A 24,275-nucleotide genomic window follows, 5' to 3' on the forward strand; every position below is an offset into this window, starting at 1 on the left:
TTCGTTTGAGAGTTCATAAAGGAATGAAATTGAATGATCATAAGAGAATGAAATGGAATGTATTTAAGCAAGGGAAAAGAATGGAATGGAATTAAGTAATCTTGATTGAATGTTTTAAAATAAATAAATGGAGAGGAATGAAAATGAATGGAATGTAAGTAATCTTGTTTGGGAGTAACATAGAGGAAATTGAATGAAATCATTTGGCGAAACTACACTATTGGTCCATGAAGTTTATCCTATGAGCGCAATTGGTCCCTCAAATTTCAATTGAGCACTATTGGTCCCTAAAGTTTAAAAAATAAGCAGTACTAGTCGTTCGACTAACTTCTGTTAAAAATATTGCTTATGTGGCTAACAGAAAAGTGCCGTGGCATTTGTAATTTTACTATAGGCACTTACAAACTGACATGGCAACTTAAGTGTCCTATGCCATATCAGCTATTAAATTATAAAGTTTCCATGTAATCTTTAATTGGACCCTTATTTTAAAATAAAGGGTTGAGTGTATAGGGGTATTTTGGGAGTCTTCGTAAAAAATTCATTAAATCTAATTTAATTCTCTATCATTTCTCCCAATTTTTGAGGGAATGAAAATTTGAGATTTTAAGGGAATAAAGAGAAATGAGTGTTTCTTTCTATCTATTCAATTTCTTCCCACTTACGACTTACAAATTGTCATATATTATTTGCACCCAAAAAAAAAAAAAAAAAAAAACCTTGTCATATAATAAAGTAGGTGTGTTGATCTAGTAGAATATATACATGATGGATTATACCCGGAAAAAGAGATTAAGAAAATAATGAAAATGTCCTTTTCTCCCTCGTCTCATTTGATAATGTATTCGCTGAGGACTTATTATTCTCCAGTCTTCCACTTCGATGGCTGCCTATTGGCAGTCAAAAAAAGTAGCTGAGGAAATCAATTTCTTCATTTATATAAATTTCCATTAAACTCTCTCAATACCAAAACTTTTGTTTATGCTTTCTATAGCATTTCAGCCAGTCGTCTCATTAAAAACTAAGACTTCACCTATTGGCGGCTATGTAGAATCTTAATACATAACAAGAAGCGTCAAAGAAGATGTAAGGATTTTGTTTTTTTCTCCTTCCTGTTTCCCTTTTTAATTTGCCCAAGTTGCATATAGTTGACCCTCTCCCCTATAAAGTAGCTACAAACAATGAAGGGGACATTCGCAAACATAACTTGCATCTAAAATTTGGCAAAGATTTCACATCAATTTTAAGGAAAAGATGAGTGCTAATTCTTCAGCAACTCCCATCACCAACAGGTACGTATTGCTATAACATATTAACCTTTTATGAACTCTGTTCTCTAATTCATAGTCTTTCTATCATTTATATTATAATTAAAACTAGCTAAGCGTTTAGACTAATAAATTTTAGTTTCTTTATCACTTTCTCCTTGCAGATTAGCAGGTAAGGTAGCGTTAATAACCGGTGGTGCAAGTGGCATCGGTGAGACCACTGCAAGACTTTTTGTTCGACATGGGGCTAAGGTCCTTATAGCAGATGTCCAAGATGAGCTTGGCCACTCAGTCTGCAAAGACGTTGGCTTTGAATCCATCTCTTACATCCATTGTGATGTAAGAAATGAATCTGATGTTGAAAAGGCTGTGGACATGTCTGTATCCAAGTATGGAAAGCTGGACATCATGTTCAATAATGCTGGCATTTCAGGCAACATGGTATCACAAATTTTAGAATCAGAAAACGACGATTTCAAAAGGGTTTTAGACGTCAACGTTTTCGGTGCTTTCTTGGGTGCCAAGCATGCTGCTAGGGTTATGATTCCAGCAAAGAAAGGAAGTATTCTCTTCACCTCAAGCATGGCTTCAGTACTGGCCGGTGATATTCCACATTCATATGCGGCATCAAAGCATGCTGTGGTGGGAATGGCTAAGAACTTGAGCGTGGAGTTGGGACAATATGGAATAAGAGTTAATTGTGTGTCTCCTTTTGCAGCTGCAACTCCTATGCTAAGAAAAGCTATGGGGGAGATGGAGAAGAATAAGGTAGAGGATGTGGTTTCATCATGTGCAAACTTGAAGGGAGTAGTATTGGAGCCTGAAGATATTGCCGAGGCAGCGCTGTATTTGGGGAGTGATGAGTCTAAGTATGTGAGTGGGATGAACTTGGTTGTTGATGGAGGTTATAGTCTTACCAATCCAGTTTTCTCAAATGCACTAAAAAACCTTTTTTCTTGATATGTATCAATGTATGTGTTGCAAATTGCAACTATCACCTCCATTTCTCTATTTTGTATGTTTATTTTAGTGTTATCTTAAGAGTGATGTTAAAATCAAGTACCATAATTTAATGGCATTGACATTGACTATTATCATTTATAAAAAGAACTAGGATTCAAAATTCTCCTCATCTTTGTTGTATCTATCAAAAATAAAATACTAATATTAAAGATAGCAAAAAATTAACAGTTGCCTTTAGGGCATTGATTTATGAAACACTTTTTAAAAAAAAAAAAAAAACTTAAAGGAAAAGAAGAAAAAGTAACTAATTTTTCTTGCAATTTTTTATATTTCCCATAAAAGTGATATCAAAACATTCCTAAAATGGTCAATTAACAAATGTTATGAGAACATCTATGATATTATTTTTGTAATAAAATTCAAATTAATTTTAATATTAATTCAATTTTGTGTCATTGTGTGTATGCATGGCACATTGGCACATATGCATTTTAGCTATAAGATTTACATTTTTGCATTTTTGCATAGACATTTGTGCCTACGCTTTAGAACTTAATAAAATGATGACAAATTGATGAGTGAAAGATGATTTTCACCTCAATATGAAAATAAGTTAAAAAGAGATGAGAAAAAAGATTGTGATGCAAAGTTATGTACATTAATAAGATTGTTAATCAAAATAAACTTGATGACCTCCGTTTAGTAATTCATACTTCAACCATCTGTTCTCCATTTGTTGAGACTAGCTCTATTTCTCTTGTAATATGGCTTGAAAATAGATATATGTACAAAAGTTTGTAGTCACTTGATCTTGACCATCTTAAGAAGATCATAAGATTGTTTATAGAGGGAAGGCGTGGATTACATGTTTCAGCCTATGTTCACATAAGAAAACCCTTAATAGTTACATATTTACTATACTGTTTACAATTTTATAATGAATTCAATATGAGATATTTATAGGATACTATATACTAAACTAACCACACATAATATATGGTTAATAAATGTGCCTTTATTAGGATTAGTCTTGTCATCTTCAACACGTTTTTTTGGATAAACGTCATCTTAAACATGTAGATAGCTTTTGTTATCATTTTTCTTAAATCATGTCTGTCAAATCGTCAATTTGATTATCTATAAGATTTCTGACTCATTAGATGCAAAGTTTTATTTAAAGCCAGGAAATTTCTTTTCATATGCCTATGTTTAGATCTTTACAATTTGAGAAGTTCTACTATATTTTCACAAAAAATATTAGTTGATAAGTTATTATTAGTTTTAATTTGAATCCACCACTAGAATTACATTTTGCCCACTAGTAACAGCCAATAACAAAAGAACACTTAAAGAATTTTTGTGAAAATATTGTGAACATAGCATTTCTCTTATAATTTAGTTGAACAATAGAAAATTGATTTATACACTTTAGAATGAGCTTAAATTAATCTGGATAAGATATTAGCTGTTTTTGCTGGCTTTTACGATGGCATAAAACTTTAGATGCTAAAATTAGTTGAAAATAACTTATATATTGTATCACTACCCCCGCCACCTCTCCATCACCAAACCCAGCCTACCATCAATTTTAAGGAAAGGATGAATGCTAATTCTTTAGCAACTCCCATCACCAAAAGGTATTATTATAACAACATTTTATAAACTCCGTATTCTCAAATTCACATTGTTTCTATCATTTATGTTATATTAAAAACTAGCTAATATTTTTGACTAATAAATTTTAGATTGCTTCATTTTTTTTTTTTTTTTTTTTTTTTTTTGGTCCTTCAAGATTAGAAGGTAAGGTAGCGTTAATAACCGGTGGTGCCAGTGGCATAGGTGAAGCCACTGCAAGGCTTTTTGTTCGACATGGTGCTAAGGTCCTTATAGCAGATGTCCAAGATGAGCTAGGTCACTCAGTCTGCAAAGACATTGGCTCTGAATCCATCTTTTATATGCATTGTGATGTAACAAATGAATCTGATGTTGAAAAGGCTGTAGACATGGTTGTATCCAAGTATGGAAAGTTGGACATCATGTTCAACAATGCTGGCATTTCAGGAAACGGGAAAGCACAAATTTTAGAATTAAAAAACGAAGATTTCAAAAGGGTTTTAGACATCAACATTTTCGGTGCTTTCTTGGGTGCCAAGCATGCTGCTAGGGTTATGATTCCAGCTAAGAAAGGAAGCATTCTCTTCACCTCAAGCATTGCTTCAGTAATGGCCGATGATGTTTCACATGCATACGTGGCATCAAAGCATGCTGTAGTGGGAATGGTTAAGAACTTGAGTGTAGAGTTGGGACAATATGGAATAAGAGTTAATTGTGTGTCTCCTTTTGCAACTCCGACTCGTATGCTAATGGAATCTATGCCGACGATGGAGATGAAAAAGATGGTGGATGTGGTTTCATCGATTGCAAACTTGAAGGGAGTGGTATTGGAGCCTGAAGATATTGCTGAGGCAGCGCTTTATTTTGGGAGTGATGAGTCTAAGTATGTGAGTGGGATGAACTTGGTTGTCGATGGGGGTTATAGTCTTACCAATCCAGCTTTCTCAAATGCACTAAAAAGCCTTTCTTCCTGATGTGTATCAATATATGTGTTGCATGTTGCAACTATCACCTCCATTTCTTGTTCATTTGTTTTTGTGTTATCTTTAAAGTGATGTTAAAATAATTTAGTGGCATTGCCACAGACTATTCTCCTTTATAAAAAGGATTCTATACTCCCCTCATCTTTGTTGTATCTATCACATATAAAAGACTAATATTAAAGATAGGGAAAAGATAGTAGATGCCATAAAGGCTTTGGTTTGTGAAAAATTTTAGAAACATTTTAGAGAAAAATTAAAATGTAACTGATTTTTTTTTACAACTTTTTTATATTTCTAATAAAAGTGACATTAAAACACTCCTAAAATAGTCCATTAACAAATATCACGAGAGCATCCATTAATTAGATCCTTAAAGATATTACAAATCTTTATAATTTGATATATCAAATTTTAAATATAATAAAAATTTTATTTATGATTTATTTTTATTTTTGTAATAAATGTGGACCCTCCCCCCCCCCCCCCCCCCGCGGAAATATAAATCGAATACATGGGTTTGATCACACATAGGGTCCTTGGCGATGGGACTCTTTGTGTGCTTGTGTTTTTAGGATGATGTGTGTGTGTGGGTTCATTTTTCTTATTTTTATTTTAGGAGTCGCCACCAACCATTGGTTTTGTATTAAGTGTGATTGATTACCTATGGGTCTAATTCATTTTAAATTACCTAATTAACTAAATCAATTTTAGGGTTTATTAATTAAGGTAAACCAAAAATTTTGAACCAAAAATCTTGGACTTGGTAGCTTGGTTACGTGTGAGGAAGGTGTTAAGCACCCCACAACACCTATCGAAAGGATAATACCCTATTTTAATTTAATCCAAACATTATCTTTTTAGTGAAGCAATAAAATACTTGGCATTTTGATTTTTGGAAAAAGATTTTACACAACCAATATATATATATTCTCACACACACACACACACACACATTCATATGAGTACTTATTTACTTATAATATACCATGTGAGTATTTATGTCAAAGAATATTTACAATCAAGGTATGTGAGATGTATACATAAATAGCATGTGAGAGAATATTTACCATGTACATGTAGGTAGAAATAATAGATACAATAGCATGTAAATATTTATTTATTAGATCATTAGCATGTGAATACTAACTATTACACTAATAAATTATTACGTGAAATAAAAAGAGAGATAGTTGGGGGGTAGCACCTTGTTGTTATTCACAATTATTCTCATTTTTACCATGCATAAAAATATGACAATGGAGATATATTAGTGCCAACAAAGAAAGAAGAGAATATGTAAACTTGATTGGTACCTATGCTATGGTCTCAATGGAATTGTACCATAGGCACAAATTCCTAAAGGTGTAGTTCTAAGGAAAAGTTTAAAATAACAACACATGGGCAAATATTAACTTTATTTTTGAAAGGAGAGTTTTGGAAAATATACTTTTTTTTTAATAAGAATTTCATTGTTTTTGTGAAGAAGAAGTTTTTATTTTTTATTATTTTTTTATTTAGGTAAAACCACTTTTACCATTTTTGAAAGAAAAGAATTCTTGATGCAAATCACATTATGAAGAACAAAGAGTTTTTTTTTTTTTTTTTTTTTATTTTTTTTTTTATTGTTTTCCTTTTTCTATTTGAATTAGGATTTATTTACTCTATGACGTTGAATCAAATCCTTTTCCTAGTTGAATTGGGATTTTAATTTTTTTTTCTTTTCCTATTTAATTTTTTTTCCTCTATTAAGTAGAAGTAGGTTTATTAATTCTTTTCCTAAAGGGAGTAGGATAAATTCTATTCCTATATATATAAACTCTTTATAAGGTGGTGGTTTAATGTTATGCGTCTATTAATAAAAGTTTGCTAGAGAGGTTTTCTCTATTATTTTGCCGACTAGCTTGTGTTCTTGTAGAACTTGAGTTTCATGAAAGTGTTGTAATAATTATATGTTATAGATTCGGCTTCTACATGCTTAGGCTACATCAATTCTTTTGAACAAGTCAAGTTTGTAATGAGAAATAAGTTTTCAATTTTTTTGAAAAAAAAAAAAGATTTTTTGAAAAGGTTATATATATTTATTTAGGGGAACCCGAAATTTTTTTTGGGGGGGGGGGGGGTTTGTAGTTTCAAAAAAAAAAATATTTTAGCAAAAATATTAGTTTTAAGAGGTAAGAAAAAGTTTTAAGGAAAAGATTAGCAAAAGGGGTTTGGGTTTTTATTTTTTATTTTTCATTTTTATAAAAAAGTCCCATGATTTTATTTGAGAAAACCATTTGAAGAAATGAGCTTTATTTTGAAAAAAAAAATTATTTTTATTAAAAAAAAAAGTAGATAAATCCTTAAAAGGAAGAAAAGCTTTTTTTTTTTTTTTTTGAAAATTTCATGGGTTTTTATTTTGAAAAGATTTGAACCAAAAAATAATCCTATGATTTTTGTAAAAGACTTATGTTAAAATTATTTTTGGTAAGAAAAATGATTTTGAAAGAAAAGGTTCATTGGTTTTATACTCTTTTTTTTGGGTTCCAAAAATCCCATGATTTTTAAGAAAAGAAATATTCTTTTAGAAACTTTTCTCATTAAAAATATTTCTTTTATCATTTTTTGAAAGAAATTACAACGTGGTAAAAGAAAAAAAAAATTTTTTTGAAAGATTTTTTAAGAAAAATATTACATTTTTCGGATTTTTTTAAAGAGAGAAGGATATATTTTTTAAGAAAGAACATTTTGAAAGAAAAAGAAAGGATTGTTTTGAAAGAGCAAACATTTTTAGGGTTTAAAGGGGGATTTTTAAAGAAAAGGGTTTATTTTTTTGAAAACAACTTTTGAAAAAGGGAATAAAACTCTTTTTGAAAACCATTTCCTTGGAAAAACATACTAAGGGAATTTGTTTACCCAAGAAATCAATTTATGGCAACATTGTTAATGAGAAAAGTAAAGAACAACAATAGTATATGAGTGCTATGAATTTAAAGACAAGTAAATAAGTGCAAGAAAGTTAAAGCAAGTAAATAAAATTGCTAGGAAAATAAATAACAAGGAAAAGTAAAGTAATGAAATTTGAATGACAACAAAAGTAAAGAACTTGAATTTAAATGACAATAATAGTAAAGATTCAATAGAGGGTTTTTTTTAGAGATCCCTTAAATAAGTTTTAATCTCTTTCAAGCCTTATGGGTCCTTCATCAAAAAGATACAAGAGTTCTAAGCCATCAACCATCCTTAAGATGACACACCCATATTGTGTTTTACTTAAGGTTTAAAACCCATTTAAAAGGGAAGGATAAAAAATCTTTTTCTTAGGTGAGTAGATAGTAATATACATAGAGAGCAAGATAAGTAAAAAGTGCCATAAATAAAAGGGGAGTGGGGATTAGCAAAAATTAAATGGGATGACAATAAAGTAAAGGGGATGGGGGGAAGAGCACTAAAATAAATGGGTAACAGTTTATAAGCAAGAATAAAAAAGAAGTTGGTTCTACTACAAAAAAAAGGGGTTATCCCAGTGTTTTTAAACCGCTGGGATAGCTCGAAAAAATGTTGGTATAGACCAAAAAGGCCTATCTTGACGCATTTTTTCCTAGCGCTTTGTGGCGCTTTGTAGCACTATGCAACAAGTGTGGCAATAGGTCTGTCTAACCTACACCAGTGCTTTTAAAAGTTCTGGAATAGGCCCCGACATTTTAAACCCCTATCCCAAAATTTTCCACTATTTTTTCTCCCAAAACTTCTTGTTTTTAAAGGGGGGGGGGGTATTTATAGAGATAGCAAAAAATGGGAGGCTATGTGATGGTGTACCAAAACACCATCACATAGCCCACCATTTTTGCCACCTCATCGAGCTATTTCGTCTTTTTCTCGATTCTGGTCTGATCTTCATGTAGCTGTTTGGAGGCCTTTTCAACCTCCATTTTCTTCAAACTTTATATCCCTAGAAAGCTATGGATGTCTAGTTTCCATTGGTTCTGACTTTGCAAGATTTGAAGTTACGGTCATCAAGATATCATGTCCGGAAGGGAGGTGATGCAGTGTAGGAAATTCTGTGACGTTTTTCCTTAAAAAATTAATTCCTTCCAATCCGTGGTAGATATCATCGAGCCCTCTTTATGAGAGGTGGTTTAAACCTCATAATTCAAGCTATTTCAGCCAAATCACTCCAATTCTCACCCATTCGGTACTATTTTTTGCACGAAGTTGGTCCAAAAACAACCTTTTAACCTGAAAAAAGAAAAAAAAAAGAAGTTTTTAATTAGGGTTTTGGTATTTTGTCGATATCTCATATGTTTTAACTCTGATTTTGGCCTGTGAATTATCGTTTCGAAGGGAAAAATATGATCTACAAGATGGTTTAAAATTCAACTCAATTAGACGGTCAGATCAAAAAGTCAACTTTTTTACCATACTCAGTTAGGGTTTTGATCTTAATTGCTATCAGAGAGGACCTTTCCTTTTTGCAAACTTTTGATCCTGAGGTGAGGGGGAAGAATTGAATCCATTAAGGTTGGAAAGGAACATAATGGCCTTAAGAAGATCTCCCAGAGGAGTAAGAGAGGATAGAAACTGATTCCAAATAAGAGCATACTATTACTTTCTTGAGTGGCTAACCACTTATAGCAATTTGGACGAGTGTGCCTTGAAGCTCCACAGTGATGACAGAAATGTGGCTTCTTTTTTTGAGACTTTTTATTATTGTCTTTCTTAGTCCTGGGGTTCTTAGTCTCTTTCTTTTCAACCTTAGGGGGTGCTCCTAGAATAGATTTGCTCTTGTCTATGTTCTCACTAGCTATTTCAGTTTTAGTGTCAACATTCTCAGAAATATCATCATTAGTAGGTGAGACAAATACAGTTTTACTAGAACAGGCAATATTAGGAGATATAAAGAATTCATACCCCAATCCAATCTTGTCAGAAGCAGATTTTTGAAAGCTCAACATCTCTTCTAGCTTTGCCCTAGAAGTCCTCTCCAGTTGAGCTTTGACTTGGAACAGCTTCACTTCAATCTTCTTTATCCTTTCAGCAAGGAATTTGTTCTCAAACCGCAAAGCTCCAATGGTTTGATTTACCTCATCAAACTTTGTGGAAAGCTTTTCTTGATCAAGTTCCACATCGCTCAACTTCTTGGTGGCCAACCTATGCAGTTTCTCATACTTTTCTGAAACCTTGTATAATTTTGCATAAGTTGTATGGATGTCATCCTGCTTATCCATCTTTTCAAATTTTGACTCCACCAAGTCTTCTTATTCATCCAAAACTTCTGTAATCCCTCCAGGAGGATTGATTGTAGTGGTGAAGGCATTTAGAATTCCCTCATCATCACTGTCATTGGACTCAGTTTCAACTTCAGTGTCACTCAAGGTTGCAGTAAGTGCCTTGCTTTTTCCAGTTGCCTTGAGATATGTTGGGCATTCTTGTTTCATATGCCCAAAACCATGACAGCTAAAACACTTAGGACCAGAGGGAATGGTGTATTGACCACCATTTTTAGAGTCTTTCTTCCCTTTGTTCTGACCCTTGGATTGAGACGTATTTCCCTACCATCGGTCCTTATCTAATCCTTTCACATTGGCATTCTTGATGAACTTCTTGAATTTCTTAGTGATGTAGGATTTCATCTTTGAATCCTCATCTTCAAAGGATTCATACTTCTCCTTACTTTTGGCCTTCAGTGCCACATTCTTTCCTTTGCTTGCTTTCTCGAGTCTTGTCAACCCTAGTTCATAAGTTTACAAGTTTCCAATCAACTTTGTCAAAGGAATAGAGTCAATATCCTTTGATTCTTCAATGGCAATGATCTTGGTATGGAATCTTTCAGGCCAAGACCTTAGCACCTTTCTTACGGCCTTGGGTTCAGAAATAGTTTCCCCAAGATTAAAGGCTGAGTTGACTATGTCTTTGAGTTTGGCATAGAACTCATCAAATGACTCATCCTCCTCTATCTTGATCTCCTCAAAGCTTGTAGTAAGCCTTTGAAGCTTGGATTCTTTAATGGCCTTAGTTCCTTCATAGGTCGTTTGGAGAATGGTCCATGCTTCCTTTGCAGTTTCAGTCGAGGATATTTTCTAAAACTCCTCATTCGTGACCGCACTGAAAATGGTGCTACTGTTGAAGTTTGCCACTTCGATCTTTGCATCATCCCAATTAGCTGGCGCTTCCTTTGGCTTTGTCTAGCCAATCTTCATAGCTTGCCACACTTTCTCATTTAAAGACTACAAGAAAGCTCTCATGTGTACTTTCCAGTATGCATAGTTAGTGCCATCAAATAAAGGTGGAATAATTAGAGACTATCATTTATCCATGACAACAGGGGTCAATGGATCACATAGCAATGATTAAAACCTAATCAGAGTCTGCCTACTTTAATACCACTTGACAGGGCAAAAATGTATTGACCCTTTGCAAATTTATTAATTACCCAAGTTAATTAACTAGGTTCAATTACATGCAATGGCGTAGTAACACAAATAAATCACCAACTAAACTAAATGTAATGGAAATTAAATTTGACATGGTGATTTGTTTACGAATGGGAAAAATCATCAAGGCAAAAACCTCACCGGGTGATTTTAAGATCACCAATCCCAAGAATCCACTAATCAACAATCAAGTGATTACAAGTAAAAGGAATCTTACCAACTACCCTTGGCCTATCCCAAATTACCAACCTATAGTTGAATCTTCACTCCTATACACAATTGGACTTGATCTTGTAGCGGCACTTTTTCCATTTAATGCACGAATCCTAGTACGTGACTAACTAATGATACACGGATCCCAGTACGTGACAAGCTCCACCAACTTGAAGAAGATGTTGACTGCAAAGTTCTTCACTTCATGCACAATGAAGATTAGGAAGCTCTTTGATTACAAAACCCTTTGGCGTAAAAACGCAGTAGCTTTTTTCAGAGAAAACAAGGCACTAGGTCACTCAATTGCATATGTGACGACCTTTAAAATAATCCTTATATATGTCTAAGGTTGTGAGAAAATAAACTCTACACAAATACATAGGAATATGCATTTAATAAGATCTGAAAAGTCTGATTTTGTAATTCTCGACAAATACAGCTTGTGTCAAGAATCTGTTGAGCTTCAACATCAATTTTTGATAGAAAGGATTCTGTGAAGACTTCTATCTGTAAGGTTGAATTTCTTCAACTATCTAATTGACTTTATTCCGTGCCAAATTTGCTTGTAATTCAGCATTTAGTAACCCTGTATTTAGGTGGGTTTGTCGTAAGGGTAGTGAGTGAGATAGAGTGAAGATTGCTCAAGAGTGTGCAAGAAAACAGAGACTCGTGGCTGGGACTCGCGGGTGACTCGCGGCTGCAAGCCGCCAGAAGCAGCACATGTGCCAAGCATGCTGGAAGATGAACAGTCATGCTAGCTGAAGCACTACAAGACAAAACAGGACAACTGGCCATACGGTTAACTCGCGACTGGATCTCGCGACTTAGTCAAGCCGTGAGGTCAAGCCGCGAGCCACCCCTGTTTTGTAAAACCTGACGTTTCACATTCCTCTCCCACTCCAGTATAAATACCCCTTTTACCCACAATTGAAAGAGAGCTTCCAGAGAGAATTTTGAGAGAGAAACCCTAAAAAAAAACAAGATTGTTTCACCCACAATCTATACCTTAGAGTCTCTTCAAATTCCTCTACTCTCTTCCTCTCCATTGTCAAATCCTTGAGAGGCATTATACCAAACCTGGTTCTCACCATCATCATCACTGTGAGACAGTTGTTTGGATTTCTGGGAAGCAGTTAGGAAGGAACCAATCTTCATTGGTTGATGCTACGGTCTAGTAGCGGAATCCGGGAAGCTAGAAAAGAAAAAGGTTCGGCGCAACCTCGTTGGAGCAAGAAGCTTGGAGGGCTTAGGTGCACTGGGTAGATTAGGCTTGGAGGGTCTATTGCTGTCCTTGTATCCCAACTGTATTTTCTAGTGGATTGTTTACCGCTTGGAGGGCGGCGGAGAGGTTTTTCGCCGAGGACTTCGGTTTCCTCTTCGATAACACATCGTGTGTTGTCCTTGTGTTTGCATCTCTCTTCCCTTTATCTTTGCCTTTTATTTTCTGCTGTGGATGTGATTTATAATTGGCTTAGATTGATTTCCAATTCTGTTTATAGCTTATGTTCATTTTCCGCACACTTGTTGTTTGTCATAAAGCTTGAATTGGTTATTTTGTATTTGGGGGTCTAAACGTTCAAGGGTGTTTTATACACGTTTTTGAACTTTCAATTGGTATCAGAGCGAGTACACTTGTTGTGGTTTAAATACCTAAGTGTGATCCTTGACCCCTTATGTTTATTTGCCATGGATTGTGCTTTGTATGCCTCTTTGCATGATTTGGTTGGTGATGAATGTAACATGCCACATGTTTGTGAAAATGCCTCTATGAGTGTTAATCCTCATAAGTGTGATGACATGTTATTTGAATCCATGGGTGTTGTTGACAAACTCTTGAAGAAAAATGCTAAGAAGTTTCAAAAGAATTTGAGCAAGTTATTTTGTGAAAAGGATGATTTGATTGCTAAGCTGAATGAATCCAACAAATTAGTTGAGAAATATAAAAAACTTGCTGAAATTTCTCTTGAAAAGCTGAAAGAGTTTGAATGTTTGAATATGGACTTGGATGCTAAACTTGTTTTGTCTAACAAACTTGTTGATGATCTTAAATGTGAAAATGAATCTCTTAAGATGCATGCCAAGTGTTTGATTGCTGAACCCATTGATAAAATGGATGATAATATTTGTTGCAATCATGTTGTGGTACCCGATTTTGTGCCTAGTGTGTGTTCTACCTTAAAGGACAAATCGGTGTACATTCCTCCACATAAAAGAAATCAAAAGGTGGAGAGAAAGACTGTTAAGTCAAAACCTTCGTTTAGGTCTCAACCTAAGGCTTTGGATGGATCTAAGTTTGTTCCAACTTGCCACCATTGTGGTGTGATTGGTCATATAAGACCTCTATGTCATAAGTTGAAGAGGGAACAAAACCATGTTGCTAGATCTATTCCCAAAAAGCCTAGTGGACCTAAACACATTGTTTGTCACCATTGTGGTGCCTTTGGTCATCTAAGACCTCATTGCTCTAAGTTTCAAGCTCTTAAGAGAATCAAAAGAAAAGAGAAACTTGAGCTTTTTGGAAGTTGTGCTAAAAAGAGTAAACTAGATTTGAGTGAAAATAGCATGTTGTTAAAGAAAATGTTTAATGCTCTTAACTCCTTGACTATGTGCATCTCCGATTCTCATTCTTCCAACCCTCGTCTCGCTTCTCTTGAGACACTCATTCCAAACAATCGTTCTGTTTGGATGAGGAAGGGTTCCTATGATTGAGTTTTTGCTCTTTTGGTCCTTGATCTAATTCTTTCGATCTTTGTAGGACCCTTCATGCATTAAATGTCATATCTTCATGCATTTTGTGCATCTTGCATTTATTTGTATGCATTGTTTCGTTTTTTTATCTTACTTTTATGTTTCTATTTTGTGTGAGTAAAAATCCAAAACCACATAAAAAGTGAAAAATTCAAAAAGTTTGATCGTATTTGTTTGAGCACATATCACATGTGAGTTTGACCTTGTACCTTTGTACAAATGGCTTTGTGCATTTTCGAGCTTAGCTTGTTATTTTTGCACTTATATCTTTGTGGGAAAAATCTTGACGTCTTTGTGTAATTGTTGTAAATCGATCTTCAAGCTTGTCATGAATGATTTGTCAATAGTCATGTTGGTTTTGATACATGCGTAGACTTGTGCTTATATCTCTTCCCACTCTTTTATTTTTATTGCTTAAAGAGCTCAATAAATGTAAATCTCAAAATGAAAGAGATAATGAGCTGCAAAAGTCGTCGCATATACTAGTATTTGACTAGGAAAAAGGGAAAGCGACTTATATGAAAGTGTATGATGTCCAAAAAGCCAAATGCTTGTTCATCAAATTGAGATATCACAAATTTCAGGCATCGATCTCAAAATGAGGTGTTTTGATTCAAAATGATCAAATGTTAAGAATTGTAAAGAAGCCAAATGAAAAGCTTCATTGTATGTAATCATTTTCTTGTGGGAGGTCATATATGTTCATTTCTATAATTGAGATAGACCACTTGACTTAGTACTAGTTGTGTATGACTTGATTGAATTAATCATTGAAGCTTCATTCTAGACTAAGGACTATTCCACATTTGATACACACACACAACACACATGCCTAATGTTCAATGAATGTCTTATTCATTTGTTAGATTGTACTTGTCTAAATGTGATGTGTGTGTGCTCAATCATATATGGTTTAATCCAAAAAGATTTTTGATCATTTTATATGTTTTTGGAAGTGATTTTTATCATTTTTTGTGTTTATGTTTAGTGCTTACTTTGTTTTTCAATGTTTAAACATGTTCTGTTTTGAAAAACAAGTGTCAGATTTTTTGGCTACTCATTTTGGCTACTTGTGCGAGCTGCCAGCAAGCTGCCAGTTTTGGCTACTCAGTTTGGCGACTTGCAAGCTGCGAGTTTAAGCTGCGAGTTCATCCAGAGAGGTTTCGCGGCTCTCTCGCGACTTGGCTCGCGACTCGCCAGTCGCGAAGCGCCCAGAATCAGCTTTTTAATGAGCTTTTTCGTGGGAAACTTGTTTTAAACCTCTCCCATCCTCTCTAAAACCCCTCTTTCAATATTTTTACATCAAAACCCAACCAATTTGAATGATTTTTCATTCCCTTAACATCTCTAAGGTAATTATAAACTCTTTTCATTAATTTTGATTCTTAGATTATGTTTTGGAGAGTTTTGTGCTTTTGGTTGGGATTTTTATCATAGGGGTTGGGAAAACTTATTTTTTTTTGTCAATTTTCTTCATGGGATTGGTTTCTTTTGATGATTTGCATTGGATGTTGGCCCCTTGTGGCAAAAAGATCATGTATTAAGGGTGGATTTTATGATGTTCATGCATTGTTTCACATTATTGTTCATGATATGCATGCTAGGTGTTTGATAAAATGTCTCTTAGGCATTTTCTCGCTTGTTTGGACTCCGATGAGTACCAAACTTTGGGGTTTCTCATGTTTCCTCATTAGGAACATGTTTGGTTCATTGGTTGTGTATTTAACACACCTTGCCCCACATGTGCATTTTTCATGCATTGGTCATGCATTGCACTTAGCCACCTCTTGCACACACCTTTGCTACCCTTGTCATGCATTGGTCTTGACCTTGTTGTTTCATCCTAGCTTGTCATGTTTACCTTATGCTTTGTAGCATGTTACTTTGTCTTAGCTTTGAGTTTCATTTTCTCATTCATCTTGCACCCCTCATGCATCATTATCATTGTTCGTTCTTTCTTCTCTTGCCCTTTTTTCTCCTTGACCCTTTGTCTATTCCTGACAAAAAGGGGGAGAGTATACTCTAGAGAGTATTCCGGAGTGTTTTGTCATTTCTATATGACTCTTGTTATGACTCTTGTGCACATCCTTAGGGGGAGAAATTCTATTTCTCGTGCACATTTGTAGGGGGAGAGATTTTCCATAGTGGAGATGCATATACCAAGGGGGAGAAGACTTTGTGTTAACTAGAAAACTTTGTTCTGCTTGTTTTCTTGTTGGCTTTATGGTGCTTTGAGTTATGCTTTGTTGTTCTCATTGCATCATGTTTGTGCTTTGGACATGCATATATCCCTCTGCTATTGTGCTTTTTTGAATGCATGTTCGGATGATCAATTGATTTGCTATGTAATCATTGTAGTCATTTCTGAAAGTTCAAAAACGTGTACAAAAACACTTTTGAACGTTTAGACCCCCAAAAACCAATTTAATCAACACATGCAATATGTTAAACAACTAGTGTGCGGAAACTTAACATATGCTATAACATGGAATTGATTAAACAACTATCTAAGCCACATCAAAATAAACCACAGCAGATTAATGTAAAGGCAGAGATAGAGAGGAAAGAAGATGCAAACACAAGCGATAACACCAGATATGTTATCGAAGAGGAAACCGAAGACCTCGGCGAAAAACCTCTCCGCCGCCCTCCAAGCGGTAATCAATCCACTAGAAAATACAGTTGGGATACAAGGACAGCAATAGACCCTCCAAGCCTAATCTACCCAATGCACCTAAGCCCTCCAAGCTTCTTGCTCCAACGAGGTTGCGCCGAACCTTTTTCTTTTCTAGCTTTCCGGATTCCGCTACTACACCGTAGCATCAACCAATGAAGATTGGCTCCTTCCTAACTGCTTCCCAGAACTCCAAACGACTGTCTCACAGGGATGATAATGGTGAGAACCAGGTTTGGTATAAAGGCCTCTCAAGGATTTGACAATGGAGAGGAAGAGAGTGAGGGAATTTGATGAGACTCTAAGGTAGAGATTGTGGGTGAAACAATCTGGTTTTTCTTTAGGGTTTCTCTCTCAAAATTCTCTCTGGAAGCTCTCTTTCAATCGTGGGTTAAAAGGGTATTTATACTAAAGAAGAGTGGAATGCGAAACGTCAGGTTTTTCCAAAACAGGGGTGGCTCGCGGCTTGACCTCGCGGCTTGACTAAGTCGCGAGTTCCAGTCGCGAGTTAACCGTATGGCCAGTTGTCCTGTTTTGTCCTGTAGTGCTCCAGCTAGCATGACTGTTCATCTTCCAGCATGCTTGGCACGTGTGCATCTTCTGGCGGGTTGAAGCCGCGAGTCCAGTCGCGAGTCCCAGCCGCGACACTCTGTTTTCTTGCACACTCTTGAGCAATCTTCACACTATCTCACTCACTACCCTTACAACAATCCCACCTAAATACAGGGTTACTAAATGCTGAATTACAAGCAAATTTGGCACGGAATAAAGCCAATTAGATGGTTGAATAAATTCAACCTTACAATTTCTATATGACTGTTTTGGTGTTTGATCAAGTTGCTCATATGTTTTACATTATGTTTACTTGATTGCAATTTGCTTGTTATATTATACTTGTCCTTTTATTACTTGCTTTACCTTGAGGGTCTAATGTGTTTTGTGCAAGTGTTTTAGGTTACAAGTATATATGTTCCAAGTGCATCACAACTTCTCATCACTTTGAAGGGGAGAAACTTTATGCACTTTTAGTTTATATTGTTTAAGTTTTTATTCAATATAATGTGTTTGTCCCCATGTGCTTTTGTAAGCTTTTAGGGTTAATGTTTTATGCATAGTTTGTAGGCTTTATGGTATGTACCTTGCTTAATGCAGCCTTTATGCTATGTTGAAATCAGTACTCTAATCTAAATATCTTGCATTTTGGTTTATGTACTGTCACTCTTGTGCCATTGTAGGATTGTTCCTAGATGCATATACCTTGTGTGTTATGCATTGGTTGAGTGTTGAGCATACAAGTGTCTTGCCTTGTGCTTGTTAACTTGTATGTCCTTGTGTTCATTCCAAGTGTGAATGAGCACTGTGATCACTACCTTGTGGTGTTCACTTGGTTGATCAAGCCATGGTTTGTTTCTTAACTCCATCTTTGCTTGATCACATATTGCCTGTTTCATATGCATTTATAATTTTCTGCTTACAATGATCATGGTGTATTGTTGTGTTTCAGGAGTATTATGTTCATATGATTCAAGTGCTTCACAGCTTCTAGAGTTAGGTGTGAGTGAGTTTTGTTCAACTGTTCCCAACTCACATGTTAAGTCTAGAGTCTGTTTTAGGGTTTTGTCACGGAATAGCCAAAGGGGGAGATTATAAGATTGAATTCATTCAACCATCTAATTGGCTTTATTCCGTGCCAAATTTGCTTGTAATTCATCATTTAGTAACCCTGTATTTAGGTGGGTTTGTTGTAAGGGTAGTGAGTGAGATAGAGTGAAGATTGCTCAAGAGTGTGCAAGAAAACAGAGACTCGCGGTTGGGACTTGCGGGTGACTCGCGGCTGCAAGCCGCCAGAAGCAGCACACGTGCCAAGCATGCTGGAAGATGAACAGTCATGCTAGCTGGAGCACTACAGGACAAAACAGGACAACTGGCCATACGGTTAACTCGCGACTGGATCTCGCGACTTAGTCAAGCCGCGAGGTCAAGCCGCGAGCCACCCCTGTTTTGTAAAACCTGACGTTTCACATTCCTCTCCCACTCCAGTATAAATACCCCTTTTACCCACGATTGAAAGAGAGCTTCCAGAGAGAATTTTGAGAGAGAAACCCTAAAGAAAAACAAGATTGTTTCACCCACAATCTATATCTTAGAGTCTCTTCAAATTCCTCTACTCTCTTCCTCTCCATTGTCAAATCCTTGAGAGGCATTATACCAAACCTGGTTCTCACCATCATCATCACTGTGAGACAGTTGTTTGGATTTCTGGGAAGTAGTTAGGAAGGAACCAATCTTCATTGGTTGATGCTACGGTCTAGTAGCGGAATCCAGGAAGCTAGAAAAGAAAAAGGTTCGGCGCAACCTCGTTGGAGCAAGAAGCTTAGAGGGCTTAGGTGCACTGGGTAGATTAGGCTTGGAGGGTCTACTGCTGTCCTTGTATCCCAACTGTATTTTCTAGTGGATTGTTTACCGTTTGGAGGGCGGCGGAGAGGTTTTTCGCCGAGGACTTCGGTTTCCTCTTCGATAACACATCGTGTGTTGTCCTTGTGTTTGCATCTCTCTTCCCTTTATCTTTGCCTTTTATTTTCTGCTGTGGATGTGATTTATAATTGGCTTAGATTGATTTCCAATTCTGTTTATAGCTTATGTTCATTTTCCGTACACTTGTTGTTTGTCATAAAGCTTGAATTGGTTATTTTGTATTTGGGGGTCTAAACGTTCAAGGGTGTTTTATACACGTTTTTGAACTTTCAATATCAAGCTTTAGTGAATAGCTCTTCTTCACTTGTTTCTTGGTCAGATTTGCATGACTTCAATACTTAACTTGAACACTTGTTTCTTGAAGTACTAAACCCATCCTAGATCTACCCAATTACAAGTAAAGTGAGTTTTGTCAAAGGATTAACCAATTTACATAAAATATGTCCCTAACATTTATAATTTATTCAAGTTGTGTACACTTGACCCTCTCCTTTATAATGTATCTACGAACAATAAAGGGGACATTCACAAATGTGTCTCACATCTTCAATTTGGCAGAGATTTTCCATCAATTTTAAGGGATTAATGCTAATTCTTTGGCAACTTCCATCACCAAAAGGTACTAATATAACAACATTTTATAAACTCTGTATTCTCTAATTCACATTCTTTCTATCATTTATGTTATATTAAAAAGAGGCCAAGAATTTAGACTAATAGATTTTCGTTTCCTTATTTCTTTGTCTTTGAGGATAAGAAGGTAAGGTAGCGTTAATAACCAATGGTGCCAATGGCATAGATGAGACTGCTACAAGGCTTTTTGTTCGACAAGGTGTTAAGGTCCTTATAGCAAATGTCCAAGACTAGCTTGGCCTCTCAGTATACAAAGACATTGGCTCTGAATCCATCTCTTACATCCATTGTGATGTAACAAATGAATCTGATGTCGAAAAGGTTGTGGACATAGATGTATCCAAGTATGGAAAGTTGGACATCATGTTCAAGACGAGCTTGGCCTTCAGTCTACAAAGACATTGGCTCAAAGTCCATCTCTTACATTTGTGTTCCTACATTATATTATATCGCTAAAAAGCAAGAGGAAAAATGCTTTTGCGCCAATGTCTTTGAGCCAATGTCTTTGTAGACATCAATATAATATAATGTAGGAACACAGATGTATCAATATATGTGTTGCAAGTTGCAACTATCATCTCCATTTCTCAATTTTGTTTCTTTGTTTTGGCGTTATCTTAAGAGTGATGTTAAAGTCAATTGACCTTATTAGTATACAAGTAAAATACTTTGTTTGCAAACTAAGGATGATCTTGTGCCTCTATTAGGATTAGGCTTGTTATCTTAGAAGTGCTTTGTTTTTTTGGATAAACGTCATCTTAAACATGTAGATAGCTTTAGTTATCATTTTTCTTAAATCATGCCGGTCAAGTAGTCAATTTGATTATCTATAAGATTTGTGACTCATAAACACGCAAAGTTGTATTTAATGCCAGGAAATTTCTTTCCATATGCCTATGTTTAGATCTTTATAATTTGAGAAGTACATCTATAATTTTTTTACAAAAAATCTTAGTTGATAAGTTATTATTAGTTTTAATTTGTATCCACCACTATTATTACTTTTTGCCCACTAGTAACGGCCAATAACAACATAACACTTGAGGCTTTTTGTGAAAATGTTATAGACATAGCATTTCTCTTATAATTTTGTCAAAAGATTTAAAATTGATTTATAGACTTTTGAATGACCTTAAATTAATCTAAATAAGACATTAGTTGTTTTCGCTGTCTTTTACGTTGGTAGAAAACTTCAGATGCTAAAATTAGTTGAAAGTAACTTATTTATTGTATCACTACCCCCGCAACCTCTCCATCACCAAACCCAGAGATTTCCCATCAATTTTAAGGAAAAGATGAATGCTAATTCTTTAGCAACTCCCATCACCAAAAGGTATTCTTATAACAACATTTTATAAACTCTATATTCTTTAATTCACATTCTTTCTATCATTTATGTTATATTAAAAACTAGCTAAGAGTTTAGACTAATAAATTTTAGTTTCCTTATTTCTTTGTCCTTGAAGATTAGAAGGTAAGGTAGCATTAATAACTGGTGGTGCCAGTGGCATAGGTGAGACCACTGCAAGGCTTTTTGTTCGACATGGTGCTAAGGTCCTTATAGCAGATGTCCAAGACGAGCTAGGTCACTCAGTTTGCAAAGACATTGGCTCTGAATCCATCTTTTACATCCATTGTGATGTAACAAATGAATCTGATGTTGAAAAGGCCGTAGACATGGTTGTATCCAAGTATGGAAAGCTGGACATCATGTTCAACAATGCTGGCATTTCAGGCAACATGGAATCACGAATTTTAAAATCAGAAAATGAAAATTTCAAAAGAGTTTTAGATGTCAACGTTTTCGGTGCTTTCTTGGGTGCCAAGCATGCTGCTAGGGTTATGATTCCAGTGAAAAAAGGTAGCATTCTCTTCACCTCAAGTGCGGCTTCAGTAATGGCCGGCGCTGTTCCACATTCTTATGTGGCATCAAAGAATGCTGTGGTGGGAATGGTTAAGAATTTAAGCTTGGAGTTGGGACAATATGGAATAAGAGTTAATTGTGTGTCTCCTTTTTCAGCTGCAACTCCTATGCTAATAAAAGCTATGGGGATGATGGAGAAGAATAAGGTGGAGGATGTTGTTTCATCTTGTGCAAACTTGAAGGGAGTGGTATTGGAGCCCGAAGATATTGCTGAGGCGGCACTATATTTGGGGAGTGATGAGTCCAAGTATGTGAGTGGGATGAACCTTGTTGTTGACGGGGGTTATAGTCTTACGAATCCAACTTTCTCAAATGCACTAAAAAGCCTGCACTAAAAAGCCTTTTTTCTTCATATGTATGTGTTGTAAATTGTAACTATCACCTCCATTTCTCCATTTTGTTTGTTTATTTTAGTGTTATCTTAAGAGTGATGTTAAAGTCAAGTGCCTTCTAATTTAGTGGCGTTGACATTGACTATTCTCATTTTTAATGAAAATATGGATTTGAAACCCCCCTCATCTTTGTTGTAGCTATCAAAAAAATACTAATATTAAAGATAGGGAAAAGTTAACGAATGTCTTAAGTGCATTGGTTTATAAAACATTTTTAGTAGTTTTTTATAGGAAAAGAAAAAAACAACCTTTTTTTTTACAGTTTTTTATATTTCTCGTAAAAATGGTATCAAAACATTTCTAAATTGGTCTATTAACAAATCTCCTAAGGGAACCCCCTACCCAAACCAATAAAGATATTACAAATCTTATATGTGATGTCCCAATTTGATTGATTGTTTGATGTGTGTGGGTGTGTGATGAGTCCCACATCGGGTATTTACTGGGTTGAACTGGGCTTTATTAACAACTACAAGGAGCCTCAATTGTGACTAATCCTTTTGAGGTACAGCGCAGATGTGGCTAGCATTTTTCCTTGGGTCGTTATATATGGTATCAGAGCCGGTCAGGTAATCCCGTGTGGGCTCAGAGACATTACCCCACAAAGTGGGCCCTAACGAGGACGTTAGAGATTTAAGTGGGGGAGATTGTGATGCCCCAATTTGATTGATTGTTTGATGTGTGTGGGTGTGTGATGAGTCTCACATCGGGTATTTACTGGGTTAAACTGGGCTTTATTAACAACTGCAAGGAGTCTCAATTGTGACTAGTCCTTTTGAGGTACAGCGCAGATGTGGCTAGCATTTTTCCTTAGGTCGTTACATTATAATTTGATGTATCAATCAAAAAAGTGGTATTAAAATATTCTTAAAATGATCTATTTACAAATCTCTTAAGGGAACCCCTTAACCAAACCATTAAAGATATTACAAATCTTATAATTTGATATATCAATTTTTAAATACAACTAGCTATAGACTCACACGATATGTGGGAATATTATCAATGATCATAAAATGGTACTTATTTTAAAGTAAAAATTTATAATAATAATTCGTTAAGAATCATTTAGTGAATTGCCAAAAGGAAATTCTTAAAACATAAGTTAATAAACTATCATTGCAAAAAAATATATATAACATAACTTATTAAATTATTCAAACAAAATTTTGTTAAGAAATTATTTAAATCATTTTTAAACAATAATTGATTAAGACAATAGTTGTTTTGGCTGTGTCCTTTACCATGGCAAAAAACTTTAACCATGTGCCAAAACTAGTTGAAAGAAACGTTTTTTTTTTTGGTATCACCATTCACCAACTCCGCCACCTCTCCATCACCGACCCTACCTTCCCACGATCTCAAAATTTGTCTCAACATTTATCTGATTCGCTTGTAATAAATTAATAAAAATCATATTGTAGGCAGATTGTACGTAATCAGGTCATTCATGTATTTTTCTTCAAAATTCTATATTATCCAAAATCATTTTTTATTACCTCCTTAGTTAATTAACACGTCATTTTTTTTAAAAAACTTATGTTAGGAATTTTTTTTTTCTTAATTTTTGTCTTTTTCTACCTATTTTCATTCTCTTGACTTGAATCTTGAACCAATTTATCATTTTTCTCACTAGTACGTTAATCAATCTCCTTGGCACATGAGCAATCATCCAAGTGACTCTCTCTCATCTTTTCATCAATAAGATCCACCTCTTCAAGGACAGAGCTAGAACTTTGAGTTAGGGAGAGCAGTTTTACTATTGGCTGTGTATGGCAGTTTCAACCCCTGACTTTGCTACTACTTAACAGCTAAGTTTTTTTTTTTTTTTTGGGGGGTGGGTAAGAACAAAATTATTTTTGTTTAGAATTTTTTTAAGGGTATGGTTGTTTATTTTGAATAAAATTGGTTAATTGGATTTTTTTTTTTAGTTTTGCCATTGGTAATTTTTGTTGTTGAGGCTTTTTTTTTTGCT

The 24,275-nt window shown here is 35.1% G+C and overlaps 3 protein-coding genes across 3 annotated transcripts; all 3 read left to right on the forward strand.

Moving 5' to 3' along the window:
- Positions 1–1,062: 1,062 nt before the first annotated feature.
- Positions 1,063–2,400, forward strand: LOC126692208 (short chain aldehyde dehydrogenase 1-like). Its single transcript, XM_050387734.1, has 2 exons — positions 1,063–1,292; positions 1,433–2,400. Exons 1-2 carry the CDS (start codon positions 1,255–1,257, stop codon positions 2,226–2,228), a joined length of 834 nt encoding a protein of 277 aa, XP_050243691.1. The 5' UTR covers positions 1,063–1,254; the 3' UTR covers positions 2,229–2,400.
- A 1,430-nt stretch (positions 2,401–3,830) lies between these two features.
- Positions 3,831–4,819, forward strand: LOC126690831 (short chain aldehyde dehydrogenase 1-like). Its single transcript, XM_050385958.1, has 2 exons — positions 3,831–3,868; positions 4,024–4,819. Exons 1-2 carry the CDS (start codon positions 3,831–3,833, stop codon positions 4,817–4,819), a joined length of 834 nt encoding a protein of 277 aa, XP_050241915.1.
- Positions 4,820–21,279: 16,460 nt separating this feature from the next.
- Positions 21,280–22,243, forward strand: LOC126691002 (short chain aldehyde dehydrogenase 1-like). Its single transcript, XM_050386088.1, has 2 exons — positions 21,280–21,317; positions 21,451–22,243. Exons 1-2 carry the CDS (start codon positions 21,280–21,282, stop codon positions 22,241–22,243), a joined length of 831 nt encoding a protein of 276 aa, XP_050242045.1.
- The last annotated feature ends 2,032 nt before the right edge of the window (positions 22,244–24,275 follow it).

The sequence above is a fragment of the Quercus robur genome, chromosome 7 (assembly GCF_932294415.1).
Source record: "Quercus robur chromosome 7, dhQueRobu3.1, whole genome shotgun sequence".
In the NCBI taxonomy this organism is placed as follows: domain Eukaryota; kingdom Viridiplantae; phylum Streptophyta; class Magnoliopsida; order Fagales; family Fagaceae; genus Quercus; species Quercus robur.